We start from the raw sequence: 25,675 nt of genomic DNA, 5'->3' as shown, positions 1-25,675 counted from the left end.
GCTCCCTTCGGGAGTCGAACCAGTGATCAAGAGGATACTTGTCCCCTCTTTAACCAGCTGAACCAACCCTTGCGGGCAATTTTAAGTGTTTTCACATGTCAACTGGGGCCACTTTTTCAAATTTTGTTCTACGGGGCATTAAACTCAAAAATTCAGTTATTTAGGGCTTTTTTTCATTTAATTTGGATTGTTTAAAATTCAAATGATATACAAATACTATTGGATTTTTATGGATTTCATAAAATGATGGATTTTGCGAGATTTTTGAGTGAATTTTAATTTTTTTGAAATCCCACCAAAATCCATGAGATTTTGAAATATTGTACTTAAATTTTAAATAATCTATATCAATTCTGCAACATTTTTTCAAAAATTCGCGTAATTTAAAATTACATACAATCTTTTAAAATCAGACTATTAAAATTCGAATAAAATACACCTCAATTCATGAGAATTTTTTCAATATGTCATTGATTTAAAAAAAATCAAGAATGTTATCCCCAAATACTGAAAATATGTTTCAAATATTAAACGGGATCTTCGTGAGGAACGCCGATACATTCAACCCTGAGAACACTCATCTCCCGCAATCATCTTCTCCAAATCTCTGCTTATCCTCAAAACCACTTTAGATGTTACCCTAACATAGCTAGTAAAATGTTTTCACGGGTCACTGATGAGGTCTCGTATGCCCGCCACCTGTTTGACACAAGTCCCCAACCAGATACTTTAGATACTGATGATTAGAGGTTTTGGGTCTGATTTGTTTGTTCATACGGCGTTGATTGAAATGTACGGGAGATACTCTGGGCTCGTAATTGTAAACCCCAGATGTGAATCGGCAAAGCATTTACAGAAACTCATGGAGAGTAGGTACTAGGTAATGGATGGAGAAAATTATATATTCACTTACATAATTACTATGTAAACAAAGTTGAAGCCTCAGCAAGAAAAGCAGAACTTTTGTATAATTGTCTGAAATTCTCTAAGTTCTTGCTTTAGAACACATATACTTTTTATATACTTTTGTGTTCCAACAAACTTTAAAGTCGTAAACCACTTTCTTTTTATCTCTTTTTAATTTGAAGTCTTTAGGAACTTTGATTTAAGAGAATGGAAAGCAGTGAAGCAAATATTGGAGAATTCCCTGATGTGAATTACGTTATTTGGTATTCCCAATACGTGAAGAGGATTGCTGGTATGTAATCTTCAAATTCTCATGTATATTAAGTTCTGATTTGGTGGTGCTGAACTGTTCCTGTCGATTTCGTTATGGTTTGGTATGAGCTACCTGTTGTTTTTGCAAAGTAATTTTATGTTTGCTTGTTCATTTGTGTTTGATGATATTATAATTCGGAACTAGTTGGTTTGTAATTTGATTTACTAAAAATGAGTGTAGATAGGGAATGTTTAAATCCCCGACCTACAGTGTCGGAATCTTATTTGACCTAGAATTTAATTTTCGCTTAGTACAAATGAAGATATAAACATTCAACTTTTAAATCCGGGAGTCATGTAATTTATTTAAAGTGCTATTGGGGTTAGAGTTATAAGATTTGCAAAGAGTTGAGGAACTTGATGCGATTCCTATGTGGCTTTTGTGGATATTTTACTTTCTTTGTTTGTGCTCCGTAATACAGGAAATAAAGTAGTTCGTGGGCATGTATAGAAGAAAATATGAGTAAATCCAAAATATACCGAGTAGTAATCATAACTGGTGATTTACAAATCATATAATCAGAAGATGATTATACTCACTATAGTTTGGATTAAACTCATTTTTTTTCTATTTATGCCTCAATGCCAATATTTGAACTGCTTTTTTCCCCAATATTAAAGAGTATAATCAAAGAAACTAAGATATCTACAACAACTACATAGGAATCACATCAACTTCCTTAACTCCTTGCAAATCGTAAGACTCTAATCCCATCAGCACAATTTAAATACATTACATGACTCCCATAATTAAAATTTAAATCTTTATATCTTCATTGTCGTTTACTAAGATATCCACAACAACTACATAGGAATCACATGAACTTCCTCAACTCCTTGCAAATCTTAAGACTCTAATCCCATCAGCACAATTTAAATACATTACATGACTCCCATAATTAAAATTTAAATCTTTATATCTTCATTGTACTAAACGACAATTAAACTTTAGGCCAAATAAGACTCCAAACCACAGATTGTGGATTTATTCATTTTCTATTTAAAGTAATTTTCGATAAATCAAAAGACAAATCAACTAGTCACAAATTAAAATTTCATTAAACACAGATGAACAAGCAAAGATAAAATTACTTCGGAAAAGAAAAAGTAATACATGCTAAATCATAACGAAATCGACAAGAAGAGTTCATCACCACTTCATGAGAATAACTTAATATACATGAAAATTGGAAGATTTACATACCAACAATCCTCTTCACAAATTCGGCAAACCAAATAACGTAATTCAGAGGGAATTTGCCACATTCGGTTCCACTTCTTTCCACTCTCTAAGAGTAAAGTTCTTAAAATTAAAAGGATATAAAAAGAAAGTGGTTTGAAGAATGGAGATTGATTTTCCTTACCAGCGTATAATAACTCTAAAGTTTGCGACTTTAAAGTTTGTTGGAACACAAAAGTATATAAAGAGTGAGATGGATGATTCTGGGGTAACGTCAACGTGTTGACGGAGGTTAAAGAAAATAGAATAGTAAAAGTAGGAGTATGTTTGTGAATACTGGGGTGGGCTTCATATATACAAATTTATCCTTAGGAAATTGTAATTGGGCATAAAAATGTTATTTTAAAGTTGTAGCTCATATATGAAGTAAAATAAACTAATCAAAATATACTAACTCCATCCCATAAAGCATGAACTAATCAATTTTACGCACATTTAAGAAATTTGAGTATGACTATTGATATGTATTTGCATTCACAAAAAGATGAGTTAGTGGATAATGACTAAGCAGCTATAACCACATATTCAAGTAAATGCTTAGTCATCATCCACTAACTCATCTTTTTGTGAATGCAAATACATATCGGATAGTCATACTCAAATTTCTGAAATGTGCGTAAAATTGATTAGCTCATACTTTATGGGATGGAGTGAGTATATTTTAATTACTTTATTTTACTTCATATATGAGCTACAACTTTGAAATAACATTTTTTTATGCCCAACTACAATTTCCCAAGGATAAATTTGTATATATGAAGCCCACCCCCGGTATTCACAAACATAATCCTGCTTTTACTATTCTATTTTCTTTAAGCTACGTCAACACGCTGACGTCACCCCAGACTCATCCATCTCACTCTTTATATACTTTTGTGTTTCAACAAACTTTAAAGTCGCAAACTTTAGAGTTATTGTACGGTGGTAAGGAAAATCAATCTCCATTCCTCGAACCACTTTCTTTTTATCTCCTTTTAAGTTTTTAAGAACTTTGCTTCAAGAGAATGGAAAGAAGTGAAGCTAATAGTGGCAAATTACGTTATTTGGTTTGCCGAATTCGTGAAGAGGATTGCTGGTATGTAAATCTTAACATTCTCGTGTATAATTAAGTTCTCATTTGGCGGTGATGAATTGTTCTTGTCGATTTCGTTATCGTTTGTATGTACTACCTTTCTTTTAAGGAAGTAACGTTTGTTTGTTGATCTGTGTTTGCTGAAATTTTGATTTGTGACTAGTTGATGTATCTTTTAATTTATTAAAAATTACTTTAGATAGAGAATGAATAAATCCTCAATCTGTGGTTCGGAGTCTTATTTGACCTAGAATTTAATTGTCGCTTAGTACAATGAAGATATAAACATTTAAATTTTAATTCTGGGAGTTATGTAATGTGTATACTCCCTCGAGGAAGTATACATATGGATTGGGCGCGGAGACTAAGAAAAGTGTATAAAAATAATATTAAATAATGAGAAGAGAAAGAATAGTGCGTAAATTAGTGGGTCCCATCAATATAAAATTGATAGATTTGAAAAAGTAGTGGGTGAGTGGGTTTTTCATTTATAAAAGTTTACTGTTTTAAGAAATTTTTGAAATGTATAGAATTGGGTGGGACATCCAAAAGATGGAAGTGTATAGAATTATATGGGACGGAGGGAGCATAAATTTTGCTGATGGGATTAGAGTCCTGAGATTTGCAGGGAGTTGAGGAAGTTGACGTGATTCCTATGTAGTTCTTGTGGATATCTTAGTTTCTTTGGTTATACTCTTCTATATGGAAAAAAAAAAAAAAAAAAGCAGTTCAGAAATTGGCATTGGGGCATACATAGAAAAAAAATATGAGTTAAATCCAAACTATAGTGAGTATAATCATCTTCTGATCATGTGATTTGTAAATATCCGGTGAGAATTCAGGACTAGCTTTTTTTTCCAAAGTAGCAAGGGATTGATTTTAGGTAAATCGCCATTTAAAATACTTCTGTTACCAGTTCCACAAGGTCAAACTAGTAATTAAGGTCAAACTGCTTCCAGTTGTCTTAGTCTTTGGAACACCGAAAGTATCCACTTATAATCAGTTCATATTGATTCTGATTTGATATTTTGATATGGAAGCTGTAGCATTCTTTGCAGATTGGAACCTTACTGAATGTGATATTCCCTGTGTGTTAATCAAAAGCAGTTTACTGATTTACATTTTTGACATTCTAGCTTCATTTTGTTTTATACAGTTCACAGGTCAATATGTGTATGTATACTGAAATGAATGGACTAGTATGGTGTTTTGAATTAATCTGATATGTTCAAGTTTTAAGCATGATAAACACATTATGGCAGTTTCTTAGTCGTATATATAAAAATGCATCATCTTCCCTTCTTTGCAGGACATTTTCCTCTCGGAAGACTCGACTGGAGTCGAAAAATACTGTGGGATCTCAATGAGAACCTTCGTATACTTATGCTCTCTTGTGATGGAGCCAATGTCCAATTCACACATATGCAAATTTAACGATAACAGAGAATTGACCGTGGTTGATAAAGTAGCCATAGCGATGAGAAGGCTTAAATTTGGCAAGTCACTGAACTCAATCGGTAAGGAAATTGGTAAGCACTCATTTACTGCTGATAAGGTCACACGGTCCTTTGTGGAGGCCTTGGTAGAAAATGGCCTTCGCCACCTCCATGGGCCAGCCACTGCCACTAAGGAAATAAGGACTGCTGAGGCAGTGGATAGGCTAGAGGAAGAACGGAAGGTTCTTACAAGAGAAGCGTCAAAATATGACCACGGCTTGCCGCATCTTGCATAAGATTGTCATTGACATGAATGATGAGAGGCATCGTTAGCTATGTCTGTCACAAGGTCATCATCCAGGCTTTATGACTCAGAAAAATTAGTTTTGTAATTGACAAAAAAGTTTTGAATCATCTCTTCCGAATATTTATTTGGTTTCTGCTTTTTTATTTGTATTTTGTGTAATTATTTATTTTTGTAGTAATTAATTTTTAGTTCATGCGTTTGTTTAGTATTTTTGTTTTACATGTGTACTCTTTTATATGTATATCTGAGATGTTAGAAAAGGACACCTTTGCTAATGTAGTGGTTATAACATGGGGAATATGGATAGAAAGAAATGAGGAAACTTGTGGGCGCTTCAGTTTAGATGATGAAACTTCATGGGTTGATGATATAAATCAATTCAACGAGGTTCATTAACAAGCAATGCGGCTGAAACCAATTCAGTCATATACCCATGATATAAACCCATGAAGTTGCAAAAAATAATCTTCAGGGAAGATATGATGTTAATGTTGATTCTGATTTGACAAAAATTTGAAATTGTTGTTCGAGATGAATGTGAAATTAGAACTTAGAAGACGCAATAAATTATCATAAAATATGTTTAAAAAATTAAAATTAATTGTGTGTACTACTCATTCGAAGTTATCTTTGATTATGAAATTTGGGTTCCAGAATATTTTTTTTTTAACGGAAGAAGTAGCAGCCGCTATCTTTTGGGTATGCACGGGATAAATCCATGTGAACCGGCTATTCTTCTGCTTTCGGAAATCGAACCTATATGACTATGACCAAGAGCATACAACCATCCCTCCCCAGTCGAACTTATGATCAAGAATGACAAGACCCTCTTTAATAAGTTGAACAAACCTTTCCGGCTCCAAATTCAATCTTGTCAATCATCTATGCAGGTTCTCTACCTTAACGTAGAACACTTGTCTTTGGCAAAAAAATTTGGGTGCAAAAAATACGTGGATTCAATTTTTTTTCATAGAATCTATAAACTAATCATAAAGTAATTACTGCCCACAACCATTTTCTCCAAATCCCTGCTTTAATCGTCAAAGCCGCTTCAGATATCAACGTTGTTTTCCTAACCAAGCTATTAGGTCACTGATGAGATCTCGTATTCCCGCCACCTGCTTGAAACAAGTCCCCAACCACCGGATACTTTAGATACTGATGATCAGAGGTTTTGGGTCTGATTTGTTTGTTCAGACGGCGTTGATTGGAACTCCAGATGTGAATCGGCAAAGCATTTACAGAAACTCATGCAGAGTAGGTACTAGGTAATGGATGGAGAATTTATATATTCACTTATGTAATTACAATGTGAACAAAGTTGAAGCCTCAGCAAGAAAAGCAGAACTTTTGTATCATTGTCTGAAATTCTCTAAGTTCTTTATTTAGAACACAGGTACTTTTTTGGTGGGATTAATCATGTTCACTGTGTGAAACAGTGCAGAATATCTGTTGCAAATAAAGTTAACTCAGACACTAGCATATTGTGTCCTACATCCTTGTGATGGAGTTATATAATTTTTGTTAGTTATTACATTGAGTCCATGTAATATAAAGTGCCACCCAATTATGTTTAGAAACATCTGTTTCTTGTGCTTAATTGATAGGATTTATTACAAGTTTTTCCAAATATACTTTTTGAATGACACTGTTTGTTATTACAGTACTCCACAGGAAGATGATGGATAACTGGAGCTGCTCAAGTAAACTTGGCAGGTTTACTTCAATTACTCTCTGTTTCTGTCAGGTACAAAGTTGGTGATCTGTGGTATATACTGATATGTTATCTTTCTTTCGTGCAACATATTACTAAGATCAGAGGTGCCTATCTTATATAGTACTTCAGTACAAAGCCATTTAAATTCGTGAAGTTGTCTATAATATTGTGTTTGGTTGGGTGAATGAATCTCGAAGGAATGGAATGAAATTTGAACTATATTATGAAAAGTTGTTCAAAAATTTCATTCCTTCCACCATTCCGTTCCTTACATCCTATACAAATAGAAGTATGTTAAATGGTGACTTACCTAAAATCAATCCTTTGCTACCTTGGAGTAAAACTTAGTCATGAATTCTCATTGGTGATTTATAAATGCATCTTATTCACATAAAATGGGAAAACAAATAATTTCACCAATAATGTTATCAAGTGCCAATGTTTCTCAATGATGCATGACTTTATCCTAAACATCGTCATTTAATAAATTTACCTTTTTTACCTAAAGGAAAAAGGATTTCGAAAATCATATAATCGGAAGATGATTATACTCGGTATAGTTTGGATTTGCCTCATATTTTCTTTTATGTAAGCCCCAATGCCAAAATCGGAACTACTTTCTTTCCCGTATTACGAAGTACAAAAAAGGAAATTAAAATATCCATAAGGGCTATATAGGAATCACAAGAGCTAAGTAACATATTTTGCGGTGTCACTGAGAAAGTTTGTTACATCCCATGTCACTAAGTTAGGGATGTTATATTAATGCCTTTATGAGCACAACTTATAACCAGTGTTGTTAAAAGCGGGAATCGGACGTAGTCGGTGAAGCCACTGTCCAACGATTAATCGGATAATCATGGATTAATCAGAGTGATTAATTGGAGCATTAATAGTAATCAATTTAATATTATTTTTTAAATTATATATATATTAATATAATTATATATACTATAAATTTATAGTCTTATAAAATTGAAAGATTAATGATTTTTTATTACACAAAACGTTCCTATATATACATACAAGTCCAATCATCTCATATATAAATTTGAATTTGATTAAATCTACGAAGGAAGATTTTGAAGATTTTTGTAATTAGAGTTTAGAGGCTAATATTTGAAAAGTGAAAGGTAAATAAAACAATTTTAACTTCTATGATTGTCATTGTGCCTTTCATTTTATTAGAAAATAATTTATAATTTTTAAAAAAATTACTTTGTATTTTTAAAATTTTTAAATACACCAATTTTTTCGGATTAATCCCGTCTTTTAACCGGTTAATCTCGTTTTTGACCGATTTTGAGGAAAAAATGATTTTTTCACTGATTAACGCTTAATCGAGACTGTGGCCGACCGAACAACAATTAATCCCGATTAAACGCCGACTTTTAGAAAGCTTCTTATAACTAATACTGCACCGGGATTGATATCTCTTTTGGATCAGCTTATAGTGGGTTGTTGAATGATGTAGTATATTAGCTTGGACTGTAATGGATTTTGTCAGAGCTTGACCCTGCCAAAAGTGCTTCACAAAATATCTTCGGCGTTTGGGCCCCACGAGGACGTCAAACTAATTGTGTGGAAAAACTATAACATCCTACGGTAGGTAAGTTTGGACGCTTTTATAAACGTTGTAGCAAAGTCGCTAGCTTTTTTGGATTGCTCTGTGGTGAGTTGTTGAACCATTTGTTTCTCGTAGGATTAGGGTGTTATACAATTAATGTATTATATAATTTTATTGTAATTACACACAAAGATACATACATACATGCATACATACATATATATATAAGTTCAAGTTGAGTGAAAAATTATTTAAGTTAAATAATAAAATGTATTAACCTTCTGAAGCTACTACATTAATATAGTAGACCTGCTTGACTACACATATCAATTTATGAGAAAAAAATATAATTATTTAGAAGACATAATTATAATAAAAACCGAAAATACATAAAGCCATTAATTTGCTAGACAACACAAAAGGAAAATGACACGAAAAATATGGATAAAGATTACCATTTCGATATACGAATACGAAAGTACCCGATCATAAAATGGACCATTAGAAATATCCCTCTATATTTTGACGTGTTCAGGTCAAAACTTATGTGCATTTAGGCAATGCACCTGAGAGTTCTGACCTGAACACATCAAAATATAAAGGGATTTTCCTAAAGGTCCAATTTTATAACTGTATACTTTCGTATTCGTATAACAAAATGGTGAATCCATATCCATATTTCTCGTGTCATTTTTTTTCTGTTGTATACCAAATTGGCGGATCTATGTACTTGAGGTTCTATTATAATCATGTCTTATAATAAATTAGATTTTTGTCATAAATTTATATGTCTAGACGTAGTCAAGTACGTCTATTATATTAAAGTTATAGCTTATGAAGGTTTATACATCGTACCATTTAATTTAATAATTTCAATCAACTTGAATATATATAAAGAAATACATAATTATAACAAAATTCTATAATACATTAATTGTGTATCACCCCAAGCCAAAGTGAAGGAGATGGTTCAACAACTCACCACAGACCAAACCAAAAGAGCTAGCGACTTTTCTCCAACATTTATAAATGCGTCCAGACTTACCAACTATGGGATGCTACAGTTTTCCACATTATATAAGTTCAACGTCCTCGTCGAGCCCAAAAACTAAAGAAGTCCTTTAAAGCACTTTTGGCAGGGTCAACCTCGAACAAAATTTGTTATAGTCCAAGCCACACATACTACATCATTCAACAACCAACTATAAGTTGATACAAAAGAGCTATCAATTCCGATACAATATTAGTTGTAAGTTTGTGCTAATAAAGGCATTGATATAACTTAGTGACGTGGGATGTTGCAAATTTCTTCCGTGACACCACTGAATATGTTAGTTAGCTACTGACTAGACACATTACGATTGTGACCACTAAATATTAGATTCCGGAAATAGTGCTATGTATATATTGTATGGAAATTTTCATTTATATAATATACTATATAGATACTGATAATAGTAAAATGGTCAAGCTAAATTGAACAAATGTTTTCTGGTTTTAACAAAAAGAAGTGCAATGGGCAAAGAGAAATACATAATAATGAATAAAATACTGGAAACTATATTTTGAATATAAATTATATTTAAATAATACTTCCTCTCCCATTTTGTTTGGCCCACTTTCTTTTTTAGGATGTCCCGAGAAGAATGTACCTAACTTTATATAGGGGCTGTTTGGGTGAACTTAAAATAAGTGTTTTCTGCTTAAAGTAAAAAAAGGTGAAGTAGAAGTTAGTCAAGACTTATAAGTGATTAAAGTGTTTGGGAAAAAAGTAGAAGTCATGAAACAAAATCCTAACTTTTTTATAAGTGTTTCTCGACTTTTTACACAAACGGTACGAATAAGTGCTTCTAACTTAAAACTCTAGAAGTGGGGCTTAAAAGCCCCGCCCAAACACCCACATAGTATGTTTTAAGATAGCTATAACCACATGTTCACGTAAATGCTTAGTCATCATTCACTAACTCATCTTTTGTGAATACATATCAAATAGTCATACTCAAATTTTTTAAATGTGCGTAAAATTGATTAGCTCATGCTTTATGGGATGGAGTGAGTATATTTTAATTACTTTATTTTACTTCATATATGAGCTACAACTTTGAAATAAAATTTATTTTATGCCCAATTACAATTTCCTTAGGATAAATTTGTATATATGAAGCCCACCCCCAGTATTTACCTATGTTGCACGGGGACGCCTACTAGGTGGAGTACCGCAGTTTGGGGACGTATCGGGGACGGGGACGGCATGGGGACGGCTTGGGGACGTCCCCAAAAAGCTGGGGACAGCAGGTTAAAATTGGGGATGTTTCTTGGAGTAAAATGATAAAGATACCCGTCCCCAATTAAACATAACATAGAAAACCCTAACTCAACGGCTTCTATTCAAGTTATATACATTATACACACGTTCTTCATATATGCATACAATCATAACTCTTCTCAAACTACTTTCTCTCTCAAACAAATAAACATAACTCATTAGTTTTCAATGGAATCACAACATGAAAGTAGTGGTTTTGGATCTGGACATGCTGAAAGTGGAAGTGGATCTAACAATCAACCTCCTTTGTGAGCCTGAAATGGAGAATGAGTTGATCTCCGGTGATATTAATATTTGAGAAAGTTGCATCTGTCCTATTTATATAAAAAATTTAATTTTTTATTAATATATTATGTGCCGTCCCCGTACCCTTTAAATTTAAAATTGTCGTTTTATGTCCCCGTCCCCGTACCCGTATATGTTCCCGTACCCGTCTCCGTGCAACCTAGGTATTTACAAACATACTCCTTATACTATTCTATTTCTTTTAACCTCCATCAACGCGCTGACGTCATCCCAGACCCATCCATCTCACTCTTTATATACTTCTGTGTTCCAACAAACTTTAAAGTCGCAAACTTTAGAGTTATTGTACGGTGGTAAGGAAAATCAATCTCCATTCCTCAAACCACAAAAGAATGGAAAGAAGTGAAGCTAATCGTGGCAAATTCCCTTTGAATTACGTTATTTGGTTTGCCGAATTCGTGAAGAGGATTGCTGGTATGTAAATCTTCAAATTCTTAAGTTCTCATTTGGTGGTGATGAATTGTTCTTGTCGATTTCGTTATGGTTTGGTATGTACTACCTTTTTTTTCCCGAAGTAATTTTATGTTTGCTTGTTCATCTGTGTATGATGAAATTCTAATTTGTGACCAGTTGATTCGTCTTTTGATTTATTGAAAATTACTTTAGATGGAGAATGAATAAATCCTCAGTCTGTGGTTCGGAGTCTTATTTGACCTAGAATTTAATTGTTGCTTAGTACAATGAAGATATAAACATTTAAATTTTAATTCTGGGAGTTATGTTATGTGTATATAAATTTTGCTGATGGGATTAGAGTCATTAGATTTGAAAGGAGTTGAGGAAGGTGATGTGATTCGTATGTAGTTCTTGTGGATATTTTAGTTTCTTTGTTTATACTCTATAATATGGGAAAGAAAGCATTTCAGATTTTGGCATTGGGGCATACATAGAAGAAAATATGAGGTAAATCCAAACTATACCGAGTATAATCATCTTCTGATTATATGATTTATAACTCACCAGTGAGAATTCAGGACTAGCTTTTTTTCCAAAGTTGCAAGGGATTGATTTTGGGCAAGTCGCTATTCAAAATACTTCTATTTCCGGTTCCACAAGGTCAAAGTAGTAATTAAGGTCAAACTGCTTCCAGTTGTCTTAGTCTTTGGAACAATATCTAATCTGTTGTTTTCGAATATGTTGTTATATAATTAGTTCTTGTAAGGGTTTTTTCAGTCAAACAGCTATATTATGGTAGATATAATGTTTTCCTGGGAGCTTGTAACTTGCTATGAATACCGAAAGTATCCACTTATAATCAGTTCATATTGATTCTGATTTGATATGAAAGCTGTAGCATTCTTTGCAGATTGGAACCTTACTGAAAGCGATATATCCCTGTGTGTTAATCACAAGCAGTTTACTGATTTACATTTTTGACATTCTAGCTTCATTTTGTTTATACAGTTTACAGGTCGATGTGTGTATGTATACTGAAATGAATGGAATAGTATGGTGTTATACATTAATCTAATATGTTCAAGTTTTAAGCCTGATAAACACATTATGGCAGTGTCTTAATCGTATGTATAAAAATGCATTTTCTTCTCTTCTTTGCAGGACATTTTCCTCTCGCGGAAGACTCGACTAGAGTCGAAGTATACTGCGGGATCTCAATGAGAACCTTCAGATACTTATGCTCTCTTGTGATGGAGCCTATGTCAAATTCACAAATATATAAATTTAACGATAACAGGGAATTAACTGTGGTTGATAAAGTAGCCATAGCTATGAGAAGGCTAAAATTGGGCAAGTCGCTGAATTCAATTGGTGGTGAAATTGGGACGCACTCATTTACCGCTGCTAAGGTCACATGGTCCTTTGTGGAGGTCTTGGCAGAAAATGGCCATCGCCACCTCCGTGGGCCTGCTTCTGCCCCTGAAGAGGGAATGAGTGCTGAGACATTTAATAGGCTAAAGAAAGAATGGAAGGTTCTTACAGCTGGAATGAAATCCGAAAAGCTTCAAAGTATGACCAAGGCCTGCTGCATCTTGCATAACATTGTCATTGACATGAATGATGAGAGGCAACGTGAGCTATCTCTGTTGGAAGGTCATCATCCAGACTTTTTGCATCACAGATTTTAAAGATTAGTTTTGTAATTGTTAGAAAGCTTTGAATCATGTCTTCCAGATATTTCTTTGGTTTCCGCTTTTTTTTCGTGGTTGTGTAATTATATGTTTTTGTGGTCACTAATATTTAGTTGATGAGTTTGTTTAGTATCTTTATTATACATGTATACTCTTTTATATGCATATCTGAGATATTAGTGAAGGACGCCTTTGCTAATGTACTAGTTACGCAAACTGATGATCCGAACATGCCTGTGCTTACGTTCAGAATGTGAGTTCTTGGTATACCTTACTGTTTGTGAACCAGTTTTTCTAGTACATATCAGAGCCTCTCATTTATGAGTTCCATATGTGCTCAGATTGATGTGGTGCTTATTGGTTACTCCAAAGCCAGAGTTTTACCAAGTAAGGTCTTTTTTGAAGGGCCATCGGGCTTTTACATTATCGTTGATTGCTTTCAATTAATTCTATGGTTGTTTTTAGTTGATTTTTTTGTTGTTTTTGTGATGTTAGTATCGACTTCTCAAGGATCATTTTAACAACTTTTGAAACCGGTTGTGACGAATCAAATGTAATTTTTAACAGATTTTTTCAAAATTGCATTTTTGGTTTCGATTGTTAGCAGTATGCAACTTCTGTATTTTTGTAAATTTTTTTTTAGAAAATGGTATTGTTTTAATTTTTATTTGGAATATTGTATTTTTACAAATTTTAAAGAAATTATAGTATTTTCGCAAAAAAATTCCAAACTTGGTTATTTGTGAAAAAAAAACCTTTATTTAGGGATAATTAATTTAAATGTTCCTGAATTATAGGCTTTAATTAATCCCTTCGTTCCTTTTTAGTTGTCACATTTCTATTTTTGTTGGTTAAATTGATTAAGTTTTGACTAATGATTATAAGTCACTTACTCATTATTTTTAAAAACTGAAAATTACATTTTAAAATAGATTAAAAGTTATTTTCAGTTTTTTTATTTTGTCAATTGATTAAATATTAATAAATTTTAGTCAAACTTTAGTCAATTTGACTGGTACAAAATCAATGACAACTAAAAAGGGATGGAGGGAGTATTTAGATCCTTATCCCATTTTTTCAATAATGCGATCCTTAAAGTAAATTGGGCAAAGATGGATGTCTTTTGACTAAAAGATTACAAGTCAAATATACATTTGCCTGACATGCACATACATGAGATACAAACACCCAATTGATTTGAAAATTTGACTTTGGACCCGACCCGCTGCTCACTGTAGTGCAGAAGCTTTTTGCAGCAAATACAAACACTTGTTCCCAGGTTAGAGCTCTTCATTCGGCTCTGTTTCTCATATATTTTTCAACTCTATATACACATATACATACATGTATACACACAATTGCTTATAACCCTGAAAAGTTTATGTATGTGTAATGCCAATCAGTTGTTTGCTTAGCTTTTGCTTGTTTACAATTACCCAATAAGAGTTATGCTCAAAAGATTGAATCTTGGGTGTCATTTTGTCAAAAAGGTTCAATCTTTGTATAAAAATCCAATCTTTACATATTGTAGTTCAATTGGGGATGATGGAAATGTTGTTGGTAATTCTGATTATAAGAATGGGTCATCCCCTGAAACAGATTGGGAAAGTTTGCTTGAACCATTTGACATTGAACAGCTTCGAAAGTCCCTTAATCGACTTACACCGTATCAGCTTAATAAGTTGCTTCAGCTCCCCCTTGATGTCCCTACTTCTATGGATTTGTTCCGTAAGGCGGGTACTCAAATGGGGTATACTCATACATTTGATGTGTATTGTACTTTGATTAATAAACTTGGAGCGGCCGGGGAGTTTAAGTTGATTGATGGATTGTTGCTGCGGATGAAAGATGACGGGGTAGTTTTTCAGGAGTCACTTTTTATTTCTATAATGAGGCATTATGGTAGAGCTGGTTTACCTGGTCAATCGACGCGGTTACTTTTTGATATGAGGGAAGTTTTTAGTTGCGAACCTAGTTTTAGGTCTTATAATGTTGTTCTGGATATATTGGTTGCTGGGGATTGCCCGGCTGTTGCACCGAATATTTTTTATGAAATGTTGCACAAGGGGATCTCTCCAACTGTTTTCACGTTTGGTGTGGTGATGAAAGCGCTTTGTATGGTTAATGAGGTGGATTCTGCATGTTCACTTTTAAGAGATATGACAAAACATGGGTGTGTGCCGAATTCAGTTATTTACCAGACACTTATACATGCGCTTTGCAAGGTAAATAGAATAAATGACGTGATAAGATATTTGGAGGAAATGTTTCTGATGGGTTGCACACCTGATGTTGATACTTTTAATGATGTTATTCATGGTCTTTGCCGTGCTAAGAGGATACCTGAAGGTGCTAAATTGGTCGATAGAATGCTTCTCCGAGGCTTCACTCCTAGCAAGTTTACTTATGGAATTTTAATGGATGGATTATGCCGAACTGGTCAAGTTGATAAAGCTAGAGCTTTGCTGGAGAGAGTGCCTGAGCCTAATGTTGTTTTGTTCAATACTCTGATTAATGGTTATGTGGCCAATGGACAGTTTGATGATGCCAATGCTGTTTTGAGGCAGAGGATGCCCGCTGTTGGTTGCAATCCAGATATCTATACATATAACATAATCATCCGTGGTCTATGTTCGAGAAAATCTTTTTCTTTAGCACGAAATTTGATGAAAGAGATGGAAATTATGGGTTGCAAGCCCAACCTAATAACATACACGAGTTTGATCAATGGGTTCTGCAAGGTCGGCAGATTGAAGGAAGCAGAAGAAGCTGTCTGTGAAATGTCCGCATTGGGGATCCGCTTAAACACTGTTGGATACAACTGCCTGATACATGCTTTAGCTAAGGATGAGAAGGTTAAGGAGGCTCTGGAACTATACGCTGACATGGTAAACGGTGGATGTAAACCAGATGTGTTCACTTTCAATTCTCTGATATATGGGCTCTGTAGGGTTGATCAGATAGAAGATGCCTTAGCATTAGTTCGAGATATGTTATTGGAAGGTGTCATTGCCAACACTGTAACTTACAATACCTTAATTAATTCTTTTTTGAGGAGAGGTGAATTGCAGGAAGCACTAAAACTTATAAATGATATGTTATATAGAGGTTGTGCCCTCGATGAAATTACATACAACTCCATGATAAAGGCACTATGCATGGAGGGGTCTGTTGAGAAAGCATTGGGACTCTTTGAGGAAATGATCCGGAAGGGACTGAATCCCAAAATCATATCATGCAACATTTTGATCAGTGGCTTATGTAGAATTGGAAAAATAGAAAATGCATTTGAATTTTTAAAAGATATTATACAGCGAGGACTGAAACCTGATGTAGTCACTTATAATAGCCTCATAAATGGTTTGTGCAAGATGGGGCATGTGCAAGAAGCTCTGAACCTCTTTGAGAAGATACAACTTGAAGGAATCCGTCCAGATGCTATCACTTATAGCACTTTGATCTGTTCATTTTGTAAAGCAGACATGCTTGATAATGCATATGCACTTTTATGCAGAGGCGTGAGCAATGGATTCATACCTAATGATGTCACATGGTATTTTTTGATCAGATATTCCGTCATGAAAAAGTATGAGGAGATCTCAATAGTTCATCGTTTGGAACTCACTTGGAGAAGATTGGGGATCTAAAATGACATATTTATGCCCATCAAATATATTGAGTCTCCACGAGTCCTGCCTGCTGAATTTGTTCGACAGAACTATTCAAACTGAAATCCAGGTAATGCATATCTATGATGTGAAATTATTACATGGCTAACGCTATTTGTACTCGTGTACAGTTGTACTGTAACAAACTAATATTAGTAGTACTGCCTATATCTGAGCAGCTACCTCTCAAGCAAGAAAGAAAAGAATGGTATCTTACCTACTCTAGACAAGGAGAAGCACCGCCTCACTGTCTAGATTTTTCTCAAGCATTGTTGAGGTAAGTTAATTAACACTGGAGTAAAATCCTGGCAGTCTTATGACCTCTGTTCATCAGATATTTGCAGGGTGTGTTATTCAGGTTGCATGATTTCTTGTCATGTAAGATTATTTTATACTTTTGGCCCTATATTCTCAGGAGTCAGGCCACTTAACGGGAAAAATATAGGTAATCAATTCTATTAAGTCTTGATACTTGCGTTACTATCTATTCCTTTCCTTGGTCTACAATTTATGGTAAAATCTAGCAAGCAATGAGAAAAATCAGAGATGCTTGGATTGAAGGTTAAACTGAAGACTCCCCACTAAACTGGTGCTCTAACCGAGCTAAGAAAGCAATTTTATCGTTGTATTGATTCATCTGTCATTTCTGTAAAACAAGGAAAAAAAGGATAAATACATAAATCCTCCCTTGTTTACACATGTAATTATTGAAAGAAAGATATGAGGAGGCCCCAAGAATCATGATTTATGACATCAGACAAAATAAATCAAACATAACATGATGCTAGGATGACCTAACAAAGAAAGAGAGAACTCACTTAGTCCATTTTTTATATTTTAAATGCTAGATAAGTTCATCAGTAAGCTGTCTAAATTTTTTTTATTGACAGAGTTGCTACATATTTTACAGTAAAGATTTTTGTAATGTATCTGTTTTCTTCAAATAAGTGGTATAATAAATGGAAGGTCAAAGGCTTTTCATTGTTTTTAACATCTCAAGTTCTTAACACTTCAAGAAACACACACAGACACACACACAAAATGATTTATTCTCTTTGAAATTGCTGTTTGCTGCTTGTTATGTGTAGCGGTAAACAGTTACCATCCAACATGAAGGTCAATTGAAAACATTTCTTAATGTGCAACCTTTGCGATGCATGAGTCATTTGCCAGTTTATATACTCTAAGTCTTTATCATACTAGACTAATCGCCAGATAAGTTGAATTTAGGTAAAAATAGATACTACTCGGTCTTTTCAAATACTGCATAGTGCATAGCATCTTCTCAACCCCTCCCAAGCAGTGGGCGGAGCCCGGGACTTTTAGTTTGTGCCTGTTGAAGAATGAATTGTCCATCAATGGCTGCTGAAAGCGGAGACTTCTCTATCTTATTTAAGGTAAGTGCTACAAAAGACTGCATTAGTCTTTCCTTAAAAAAATCATAGTGAAAAGGTTCTATTCGTTCCCTCTTTCCTTTTAATCATTATTAGAACCTTTATGCTAATTGCTTAATGTATGTCATTTTGCATTCCGTTTTGTCGTAATACTAGTTGTTAAGTAAAAAAGGTAATGTTAGAAAAACATTGTAAGGAGGAAACAGAAGCAAAGTGTATGATAACCAAAACCTTTAACAAATTAAAATTCATAGCCTCATGCAGGTCTTGAACATGCAAACTTCGTGTTATTTCTGTGTAGGCCACTCGTTTTTATATGTATACTATGGTAGATATGTCTAATACCTGTAAGCAGTCTGTGTGATGTGTAATGTGAAATGTGATCATATAGTTATAACCAAGTTTTATAAAACAATTTCGTTTTGTCAAGTGAGATTCTCTAATTCCCTGTACTTTGACAATTAACGACTGCTGTCTGCAGATGCCGTCAACTACAGTATCAAGGTCATACACGATGGCTTGTGAAGTACTAATATACTTGCCACTCAATTTCTACATTATGCCAGAGAAGGTATATTTACCAAACACCGTGACTTCTCTCGCGATATCCAGTAAACACATCAAACATAGTAATATACTAATGTCTTTGGATATTGACTTGCAATGTGTTTTCTGCCTCTGCAGGTCTGCTCGCAGGGGCTGCTTTTGTGTAGATGAGCTTTTGTGGGCGGTGGCGTGCTGCTGTTCTTGGGCGTGTACTTGAAGTTATGCTGTATAATGTTTACAATTTACAGTAAAGGAATCATTTATATGTTCAGGAAGAGAAATGAAAACAATTATTCTATGTTTGCAATCGACAAGTCATGTTTTTGTTGTAAATTCTGTTTCAGCTCTAAACTTAAGCTTTTAGAGATTATTTCAGCTCCGCATACAGTGAATTAAAATATATTGAGGATAAAATTAAAGAGTATATGAAAATCTTGACAGTTGGTTAATCAGATTCTACATGCTATGTTCGTCTCTCATCTAGTCTATCAACAGTTGTACAATGCTATCTAAACTTTATTTGATTGCAGAGTACAAACAAGCAAAATCAGAGGATAAACATTCAACCAGAAGCCATGCATCTGTGATCTACGGCTGTGTTATGCACTTTTCTATCAACTACTTTTGCTTCAACGTCCTCGTCTTTCCCTAGCAAAAGAAAACACATTGTTACGTGTATGTCAGTCTCCTGCCAAAGACAAAATGTATGGTAATAGATAAAAACCTGATATTTATTACTGATTCAAATGCTGGACACGAGTAAACAATCATTATTTCCAGTTGCACAGAAGCTGTGTTTGAGAATCAACACTCTCCAAGGCGTTAAGAAATGTAATGTCTAGTAAACAGTCATCAATCAAGAATGCAGGATTACAGTAATTAGAATTTTGCATCGGCCGTATCTGCTCTACTTAATAGTAAAAAATGGCATAGATAAGCAAAAGAAGTATTTTCTACACATGTTACAACCTTTCAGATAAATTACTACTGAATTCTATGAGCAAAATATATATTCAACCAAGCCAAGAGAAAGCATATACCTTTAGTTTATGGTTTAAGTTGCCCTGTGTCTTTTCCCTTCAGTCGTACAATCATGAGATCTGCACTGAACAAAATATATATTCTTAAATTAATAATCAATTTTTCAACCTTATAGAACTGGGAGTAGTCTGCTTTCAACCGCTTTTCTGATACAATTGCAATTCTCATCTTTTTTGCTTCTCAAAGTTTCGAACTAAGAATTTATTTTATAACTTCTTTGACAAATCAATTAACTAAGTTTACCAAAACAAATAACATAGAAATTCTATATATGGCTCCACCCTTGATATAGGGTAGGCCATGGAGTACCTGGGCTCCAAGTGGCTCTGCCCCTAATATATAGGATATTAATACGGCAAAGTCTGGAATTTTAAGGTCTACTTATATGAACTTACAAATGATAAGAGTAATATAACAATACTCTCCTGTAAGTATATGTCCACTGTCCAAAAGTTAGTACATTTCTCTTCATTAACAACACTTTATGTTACTTAAATACAGATAATTACATATATAGGGTCAAGCTCCATGATAAACCTCACTGATCTATAAAACCTACAAACTTGCAAGATAAGCTCTATATATCAGATTCATCTAAGAGTAGAAGTAAGACTCTATGTATACATATCTAATATTCAGTCTATAAATCACTAAACATGAGAATAAGATTCATCATATAATGGAAAAATTCACTCTTCGCGACTGATCCCGTGGCACAATTACATGTATACAGACCAAAAATATACTAAATCCATAAGACAATATATCATTGAGCAGATGCACAACATATATGCAAAGATATATATAAACATTTACAAGTAATTGATTTGATTAATAATATGATGCAGTACACCAGTATAAAAAGGTAAACAAAAAAAAAAAAAAATTAAACTCAATCCCGCTTTTGAGGACCTAATGATCCTTAACCCTTCTGAAGGAAAATTGCAAAAGCAACAAAACTTTGTGATCCCATGGAACCATATAAATCAAGTGTGCAGTAGAGCTTGTGCTAGACTACAAACGTAAATTTATATGTATATAGTTGATGCCCCAATAAATGTTTGTAGCTAACACTAGAAACAACTGCATAACACAGGAAACAACTACATGAAGCAAGAATCAAATTTAAATCGCAAGTATGCCTTTAAAGATTTCACACTTGAACAATACCAATTAGCTATAAATGTCAAAATGGTAACAATATCCTGTACATATAACTCCATCTCCACCCCATTTTACACATGATACTGCAAGTACATGTCCACTGCGGCAAATAACACAATTCTCAATGTAACGTCCCATTTGCGTGCATCGCCATCTTTACTAGAACTAACAAAACGACGACATTTTACCAGTACTTACATAACAATGACATGGATTTTTTATATGCAAAGGATATACAGTAATCCATTTCTAGTGACCCTGTAATTTGACAGATCAAGTCACTCTACCCAGAAAAGTATTCACAGTAAGATGATGCGCAAAAGACTTACTAAGAGAAACTTATGCAACTGAAATCCTGAAAAATTATTGTACATAACCAGCTGTATTTATAGACATAAGATTATGAAGGTGCATACAAACGTAACTTTATACTCGCACATAAAAAATTAAATGTTAAACTGACCAAACTGCAGCTAAAAAACAATTACCTCAACACCAACGAATAAAAAAAGCATATATGATCATGGAGATTTCACCCTATGAGTCTGAGTTTATAAGTTTGGCTAAGAATGGCAATAAAGTGAATTGATATGTGTAAAACCAAAAAGAACAAGATACATGCCTTGATTTGATTTTGTTAGGATATGAAAACTAAAGATTGGTAAACTTCTCCAAGGAAATTCAAGGTGGACATGACTACTTGTAGCCAAGTCGATTAAGCTGCTCAATGAACATAAAAAGAACCATGTCTTACCTTGAAGTTCGAACATAAAATTGTTTATTGCAACCACTCTGCAAGGCCTTACGAAATTGAGGATATAACTACAAATGGCTTGTTTGGTCCCCAGTGAGCATGTTGTAGCAACACCAACAATAGCATAAAACACAATTCAATTCTTCATGATTTAAACTTAGTATAAGTGAGCTGCCTCCTGGCTTTCCAGTCTTCGGATCCCAGCATTGAAGTTCTCCTGTTTTACTCCCACTGACAAGATGCTTATGATCCAGCAATCGTGATGCACATAATCCCAATTTCATAAAAATATATATTTGCATAAACTAGTAGCTCAATAACTATAAGTAGCGCAGTAGATATGGACTTAGTTTTGCTTGTAATTTGCATTCTGTGATATCATAGTATGTGAAGGGGATGAATTATTTCAACTTTCTTACAATATATCAACATAAGTATAAATTGTTAGACTGTACAGCAACAGATTTAAGACTCAAGTCAACCTCAACTCAAACTTGAATTGAACAAGTATGAAATCGTGTCCGCTTTTTCTACCAGATACCGTTTATATTCACTATTCAGCCGATTACACTTAATCTAATACCTACACTTAATTAATTTGCAGTCCTAACTATTTGAATAACAATATCAGTCGGATTGATTTAATCAAACAATTAACCAATGTGACTTTAAAATTATTTTTACAATAAAAAGAACAAATATATTCATATATAACTTATTAAACTAAGCAAGTTATACCATGTCAATATTTAATTAAATGTATTACATGCTCTTTAATATCATAAATATACCAATCTATACTTTTTCAGTAGGCCAGCAACACATATTGTTAGTTGTGAAAGAACACAGCCTTGCTTTAATAGTAGGACATAGATTGTGTATTTTCTTCGCCACTAGCCTGTAACTGGACAAGAAAGTTAGGATCGGAGTTTATCATGAATGTCTAAGATATGATGCAATGCACAATGGAGAAAATTTTATAAAAATTTGGAGAAACAGTAAGAAAATAAACAAATGGCTTATTAACACTTCTCTGCAACTGTGAATCCTTAAAATTGTCAGGCTTAAAAGATTTAACAAAATCCTTAAAATCTTAATTAGACAGTAAAACAGTAACAAAGGAGAAAAAGAGTAATACTGCTTGACGATACTTCTCATTGATAATCAATTACAGTGAATCTAAAAGTCACAAGAGGGATTTTCATTCAGTTTAATTGAAGTAGTATTAAGAATAGTCATGCTTAAAATATTTAACAAAATCCCTGAAATCTTAATTAGGCAGTGAAATAGTACAAAGGAGAAGAATAGTAATATTGCTTGATAGTACTTCTCATTGATAATCAATTACAATGAATCTCAAAGTTACAAAAGGGATTTTCATTCGGTTATATCAAAACAGAGCTTAGCTTCATCCCATGGACCATTGATCTCAAACTTGTATTCTTGAATTCTTATCAACCAATAAGGACACACCAAATTAACAAAAACCAAAACACCAAAAAAAAGTACAAAAAGTAATGTGTGCAACCGATAAACAAAGGTCAATGTCACCATCATCAACACAAAGGAGACAAAAATGTGCAACCTAAAAGAATATTTCTTGATACAGTAAGTGACGAGCGGAACAAAGAGGAAAACTTGTACGGAGAAGAACACAATAGCGAAAACATGAAGTCTGGATGGAAGGCGAGAGGCAATCAAAAGGGAAGCAACAATTGAGGCATTTAGTGAGATATTGCTTGTAAAACTAGGATTTTCTAGAGCACCAAGAGCTTTAACAGTAGATCCTGAGTAGTTATGCAGGAACAGATGGAGTACTATAAGTGAAGCTGTAAGTGCTATGATTGAGTCTGAACTTATAGACCTGGTCAGTGTATGATAGATCGGAGACAACACATACAAGGCAGTTATGAAAAAGGATATTTTAAGAAAATAATTGAGAAGAAGACTAAAGGAAAGCGTTTCTGCAGTTGATACAAGAACCAAAAAACCTAATCCAAGCACAATAACATCAAGAAGCAACAGAAGATTTTCACTGATAATAGATTGAAGAGTGTAAGTCCAAACTAAGACCACTAAAGCAACAACGCAAAGATATTGGGAGATGGAAACCGAGTCTAACATCACCTTCAGCATTGACCTTTTAACAACATTAGCATTCATGACCATTTCTGCAAGGAAAGACTCATCGATGTGGTTATCATCAAACCCCGGTTGCATCCCCCCATATGCAACTTTTCTCCACTTAGGTTGGCTGGATGCAGGGCTGTCGGTCCGACCAGTCTCCATCTGAATTATGCAGTGTACCTAAACCAATACAAAAATCTTGAGATTGCACTACCCTTGGAGTTTAGAGTTCATCGCAACTTAACTTTTATTAAGTTATGTATGTTCTCAACGTATGAGAAATTTGAAAGTACTGACTAGTTTCATCACATATAAGAAGCTATTATAATAACTTCGGTCATTAAACTTGGTTTTAAGGTAAAAAAAAATCTAACAACATGTGATGCATAAAAAATGACTGAAGCATTAGAATATCATTTGTCCTGAAAAATTTACTCTCACACTTTCATCAAGCAATTGGTCTTCAACAATAATACTTAAAACAAATGAGCAAGAATCAACATAAAACTAGGGTCGCAACTACCAAACAATCCCCGACCACCAATATACCCCAGACAACATTAAATGACCTATAACTAGGTTCAGAACTAAACACATTCTCATATCAAAAAGTAACCATGTTGATTGACCAGGTAAACGAGCCTGCCATAATACCTCACCATAGAAATTAAAAGAGGCTCCCTAAAAACTATTTTCTCTTTCATTCCCAATACAATTAACTTAAACTCCCCGGCAACTCCAAGTTTATTAGTCAAAGTAGAATATACATCAAAAGTATGAGTACACCCATCTGCATACCTGTCTTAGTTTCATTAATAACTTATAAGTTATATATAACAACAAAATTATCCAAAGAGATACCAACTTAAAATTCAAATTTCAACTTTTACATTCGAGTAACCTCAAGTCATGTGTAATTGTATAAAAAATAGCCAAACATGTTCTAAGCCATTTTCGAAGCTGTTCAATGCCAAATGACTCAAGTTAATTCTTCCAATCTGTTTGTGGGTGTGACCCATTTTTATCATTACAAGTTTACAACTTTAGAAGTACCAACAATATTCCCCGCACACCACTTGAATTACAGATTGTAAAACTAGAGTCTTTGTACAAAGATTGTAATTTAACAAAATGAGACCCACGATTCAATCTTTTTAGCATAACTCTTAATGGGTAATCAGGAAAATGCAAGAACTAAGCATACAACAGATTTCCATTACACATACATTAATCTTTCAGGGTTATAATCAATTAAGTTGTTTTTGTCTATATATGTATATTCAGTCAAAGAAAATGAATAAAAAGAGAGAAAGATGAAGAGTTCTAACCTGGCTGGGAAGACAGGCTTGTATTATGCTGTGAAAATCTTATTCAGCATTCCAATTTTTAGGTTCCGGTCAGCACTACTCTACTAATTACTGAATTTCTTGATTTACTTAGATCTTTAGATATCTCCCTTAATATTTGAAGTTTAATGCTTTTTTTGAGACTTCATATTAGTGAATAGTTGTCTGGTAAATTAAATGTTTAATTAAATTTTTAAGGAAATTTTTAATTCTCATCCAAATATTTAAATATTTTATCTCGTCAAAATCATCCTCCCATGTCATAAAATATTATTATAATCAACTGTGTAAAGTAAAAAAGATCAAATTAACACTTTTTTGTTCTTTTGTTATTTTGTTTAGTATGTATTTTAAAGTGA

At 33.7% G+C, this 25,675-nt stretch overlaps 3 protein-coding genes across 35 annotated transcripts; 2 read left to right on the top strand and 1 right to left on the bottom strand.

Annotated features, from left to right (window-relative positions):
- The first annotated feature begins 475 nt into the window (after window positions 1-475).
- LOC108193248 (protein ANTAGONIST OF LIKE HETEROCHROMATIN PROTEIN 1-like) lies at window positions 476-13,419 on the top strand. Of its 8 annotated transcripts, none has more exons than XM_064080463.1 (3): window positions 484-880; window positions 1,096-1,198; window positions 12,747-13,419. In XM_064080463.1, the coding sequence occupies exons 2-3, from the start codon at window positions 1,114-1,116 to the stop codon at window positions 13,271-13,273; spliced, it is 612 nt and encodes a 203-aa protein (XP_063936533.1). In that variant the 5' UTR covers window positions 484-880; window positions 1,096-1,113; the 3' UTR covers window positions 13,274-13,419. The 8 variants fall into 8 exon arrangements, 3 of the variants coding, with proteins under 3 accessions (XP_063936533.1, XP_063936529.1, XP_017215319.2); XM_064080459.1 differs by having other exon boundaries at window positions 1,089-1,198; XR_001801132.2 differs by lacking the exon at window positions 12,747-13,419 and adding an exon at window positions 4,840-5,466 and having other exon boundaries at window positions 485-880; window positions 1,089-1,198.
- Window positions 13,420-14,399: 980 nt separating this feature from the next.
- Window positions 14,400-19,217, top strand: LOC108193127 (pentatricopeptide repeat-containing protein At5g64320, mitochondrial). Of its 6 annotated transcripts, XM_017359673.2 has the most exons (6): window positions 14,407-17,014; window positions 17,124-17,221; window positions 17,360-17,389; window positions 18,175-18,341; window positions 18,820-18,909; window positions 19,023-19,217. In XM_017359673.2, exon 1 carries the CDS (start codon window positions 14,725-14,727, stop codon window positions 16,921-16,923), a length of 2,199 nt encoding a protein of 732 aa, XP_017215162.2. In that variant the 5' UTR covers window positions 14,407-14,724; the 3' UTR covers window positions 16,924-17,014; window positions 17,124-17,221; window positions 17,360-17,389; window positions 18,175-18,341; window positions 18,820-18,909; window positions 19,023-19,217. The 6 variants fall into 6 exon arrangements, with proteins under 6 accessions (XP_063936451.1, XP_017215162.2, XP_017215170.2 ...); XM_064080381.1 differs by having other exon boundaries at window positions 14,400-14,555; window positions 14,876-17,014; window positions 17,124-18,341; XM_017359681.2 differs by lacking the exon at window positions 17,360-17,389.
- Window positions 19,218-19,267: 50 nt separating this feature from the next.
- Window positions 19,268-25,430, bottom strand: LOC108193180 (phosphatidylinositol N-acetylglucosaminyltransferase subunit C). 21 transcript variants are annotated; one of them, XR_010284788.1, is made up of 4 exons: window positions 25,299-25,430; window positions 19,925-24,150; window positions 19,609-19,722; window positions 19,268-19,532 (listed from the first exon to the last, which is right to left on the bottom strand). XR_010284788.1 is itself a non-coding variant. In XM_064080384.1 (2 exons), exon 2 carries the CDS (start codon window positions 24,130-24,132, stop codon window positions 23,221-23,223), a length of 912 nt encoding a protein of 303 aa, XP_063936454.1. In that variant the 5' UTR covers window positions 24,133-24,150; window positions 25,299-25,430; the 3' UTR covers window positions 19,268-23,220. The 21 variants fall into 21 exon arrangements, 1 of the variants encoding a protein (XP_063936454.1); XR_010284796.1 differs by having other exon boundaries at window positions 19,623-19,722; XR_010284797.1 differs by having other exon boundaries at window positions 19,609-19,675.
- Window positions 25,431-25,675: the final 245 nt, after the last annotated feature.

Source organism: Daucus carota, chromosome 1 (genome assembly GCF_001625215.2).
Source record: "Daucus carota subsp. sativus chromosome 1, DH1 v3.0, whole genome shotgun sequence".
In the NCBI taxonomy this organism is placed as follows: domain Eukaryota; kingdom Viridiplantae; phylum Streptophyta; class Magnoliopsida; order Apiales; family Apiaceae; genus Daucus; species Daucus carota.
Note: the sequence above shows the minus strand (reverse complement) of the source record. Positions and strands in the feature narration are given on the sequence as shown.

Bases quoted from the DNA above. Each gene is read 5' to 3' on its own strand.
- LOC108193248 (XM_064080463.1), top strand. From the start codon at position 1,114: ATGGAAAGCAGTGAAGCAAATATTGGAGAATTCCCTGATGTGAATTAC. The intron at 1,199-12,746 runs GTATGTAATCTT...TCTTCTTTGCAG, and splicing joins ATACGTGAAGAGGATTGCTG to GACATTTTCCTCTCGCGGAA.
- LOC108193127 (XM_017359681.2), top strand. From the start codon at position 14,725: ATGCTCAAAAGATTGAATCTTGGGTGTCATTTTGTCAAAAAGGTTCAA.
- LOC108193180 (XM_064080384.1), bottom strand. From the start codon at position 24,132: ATGGAGACTGGTCGGACCGACAGCCCTGCATCCAGCCAACCTAAGTGG.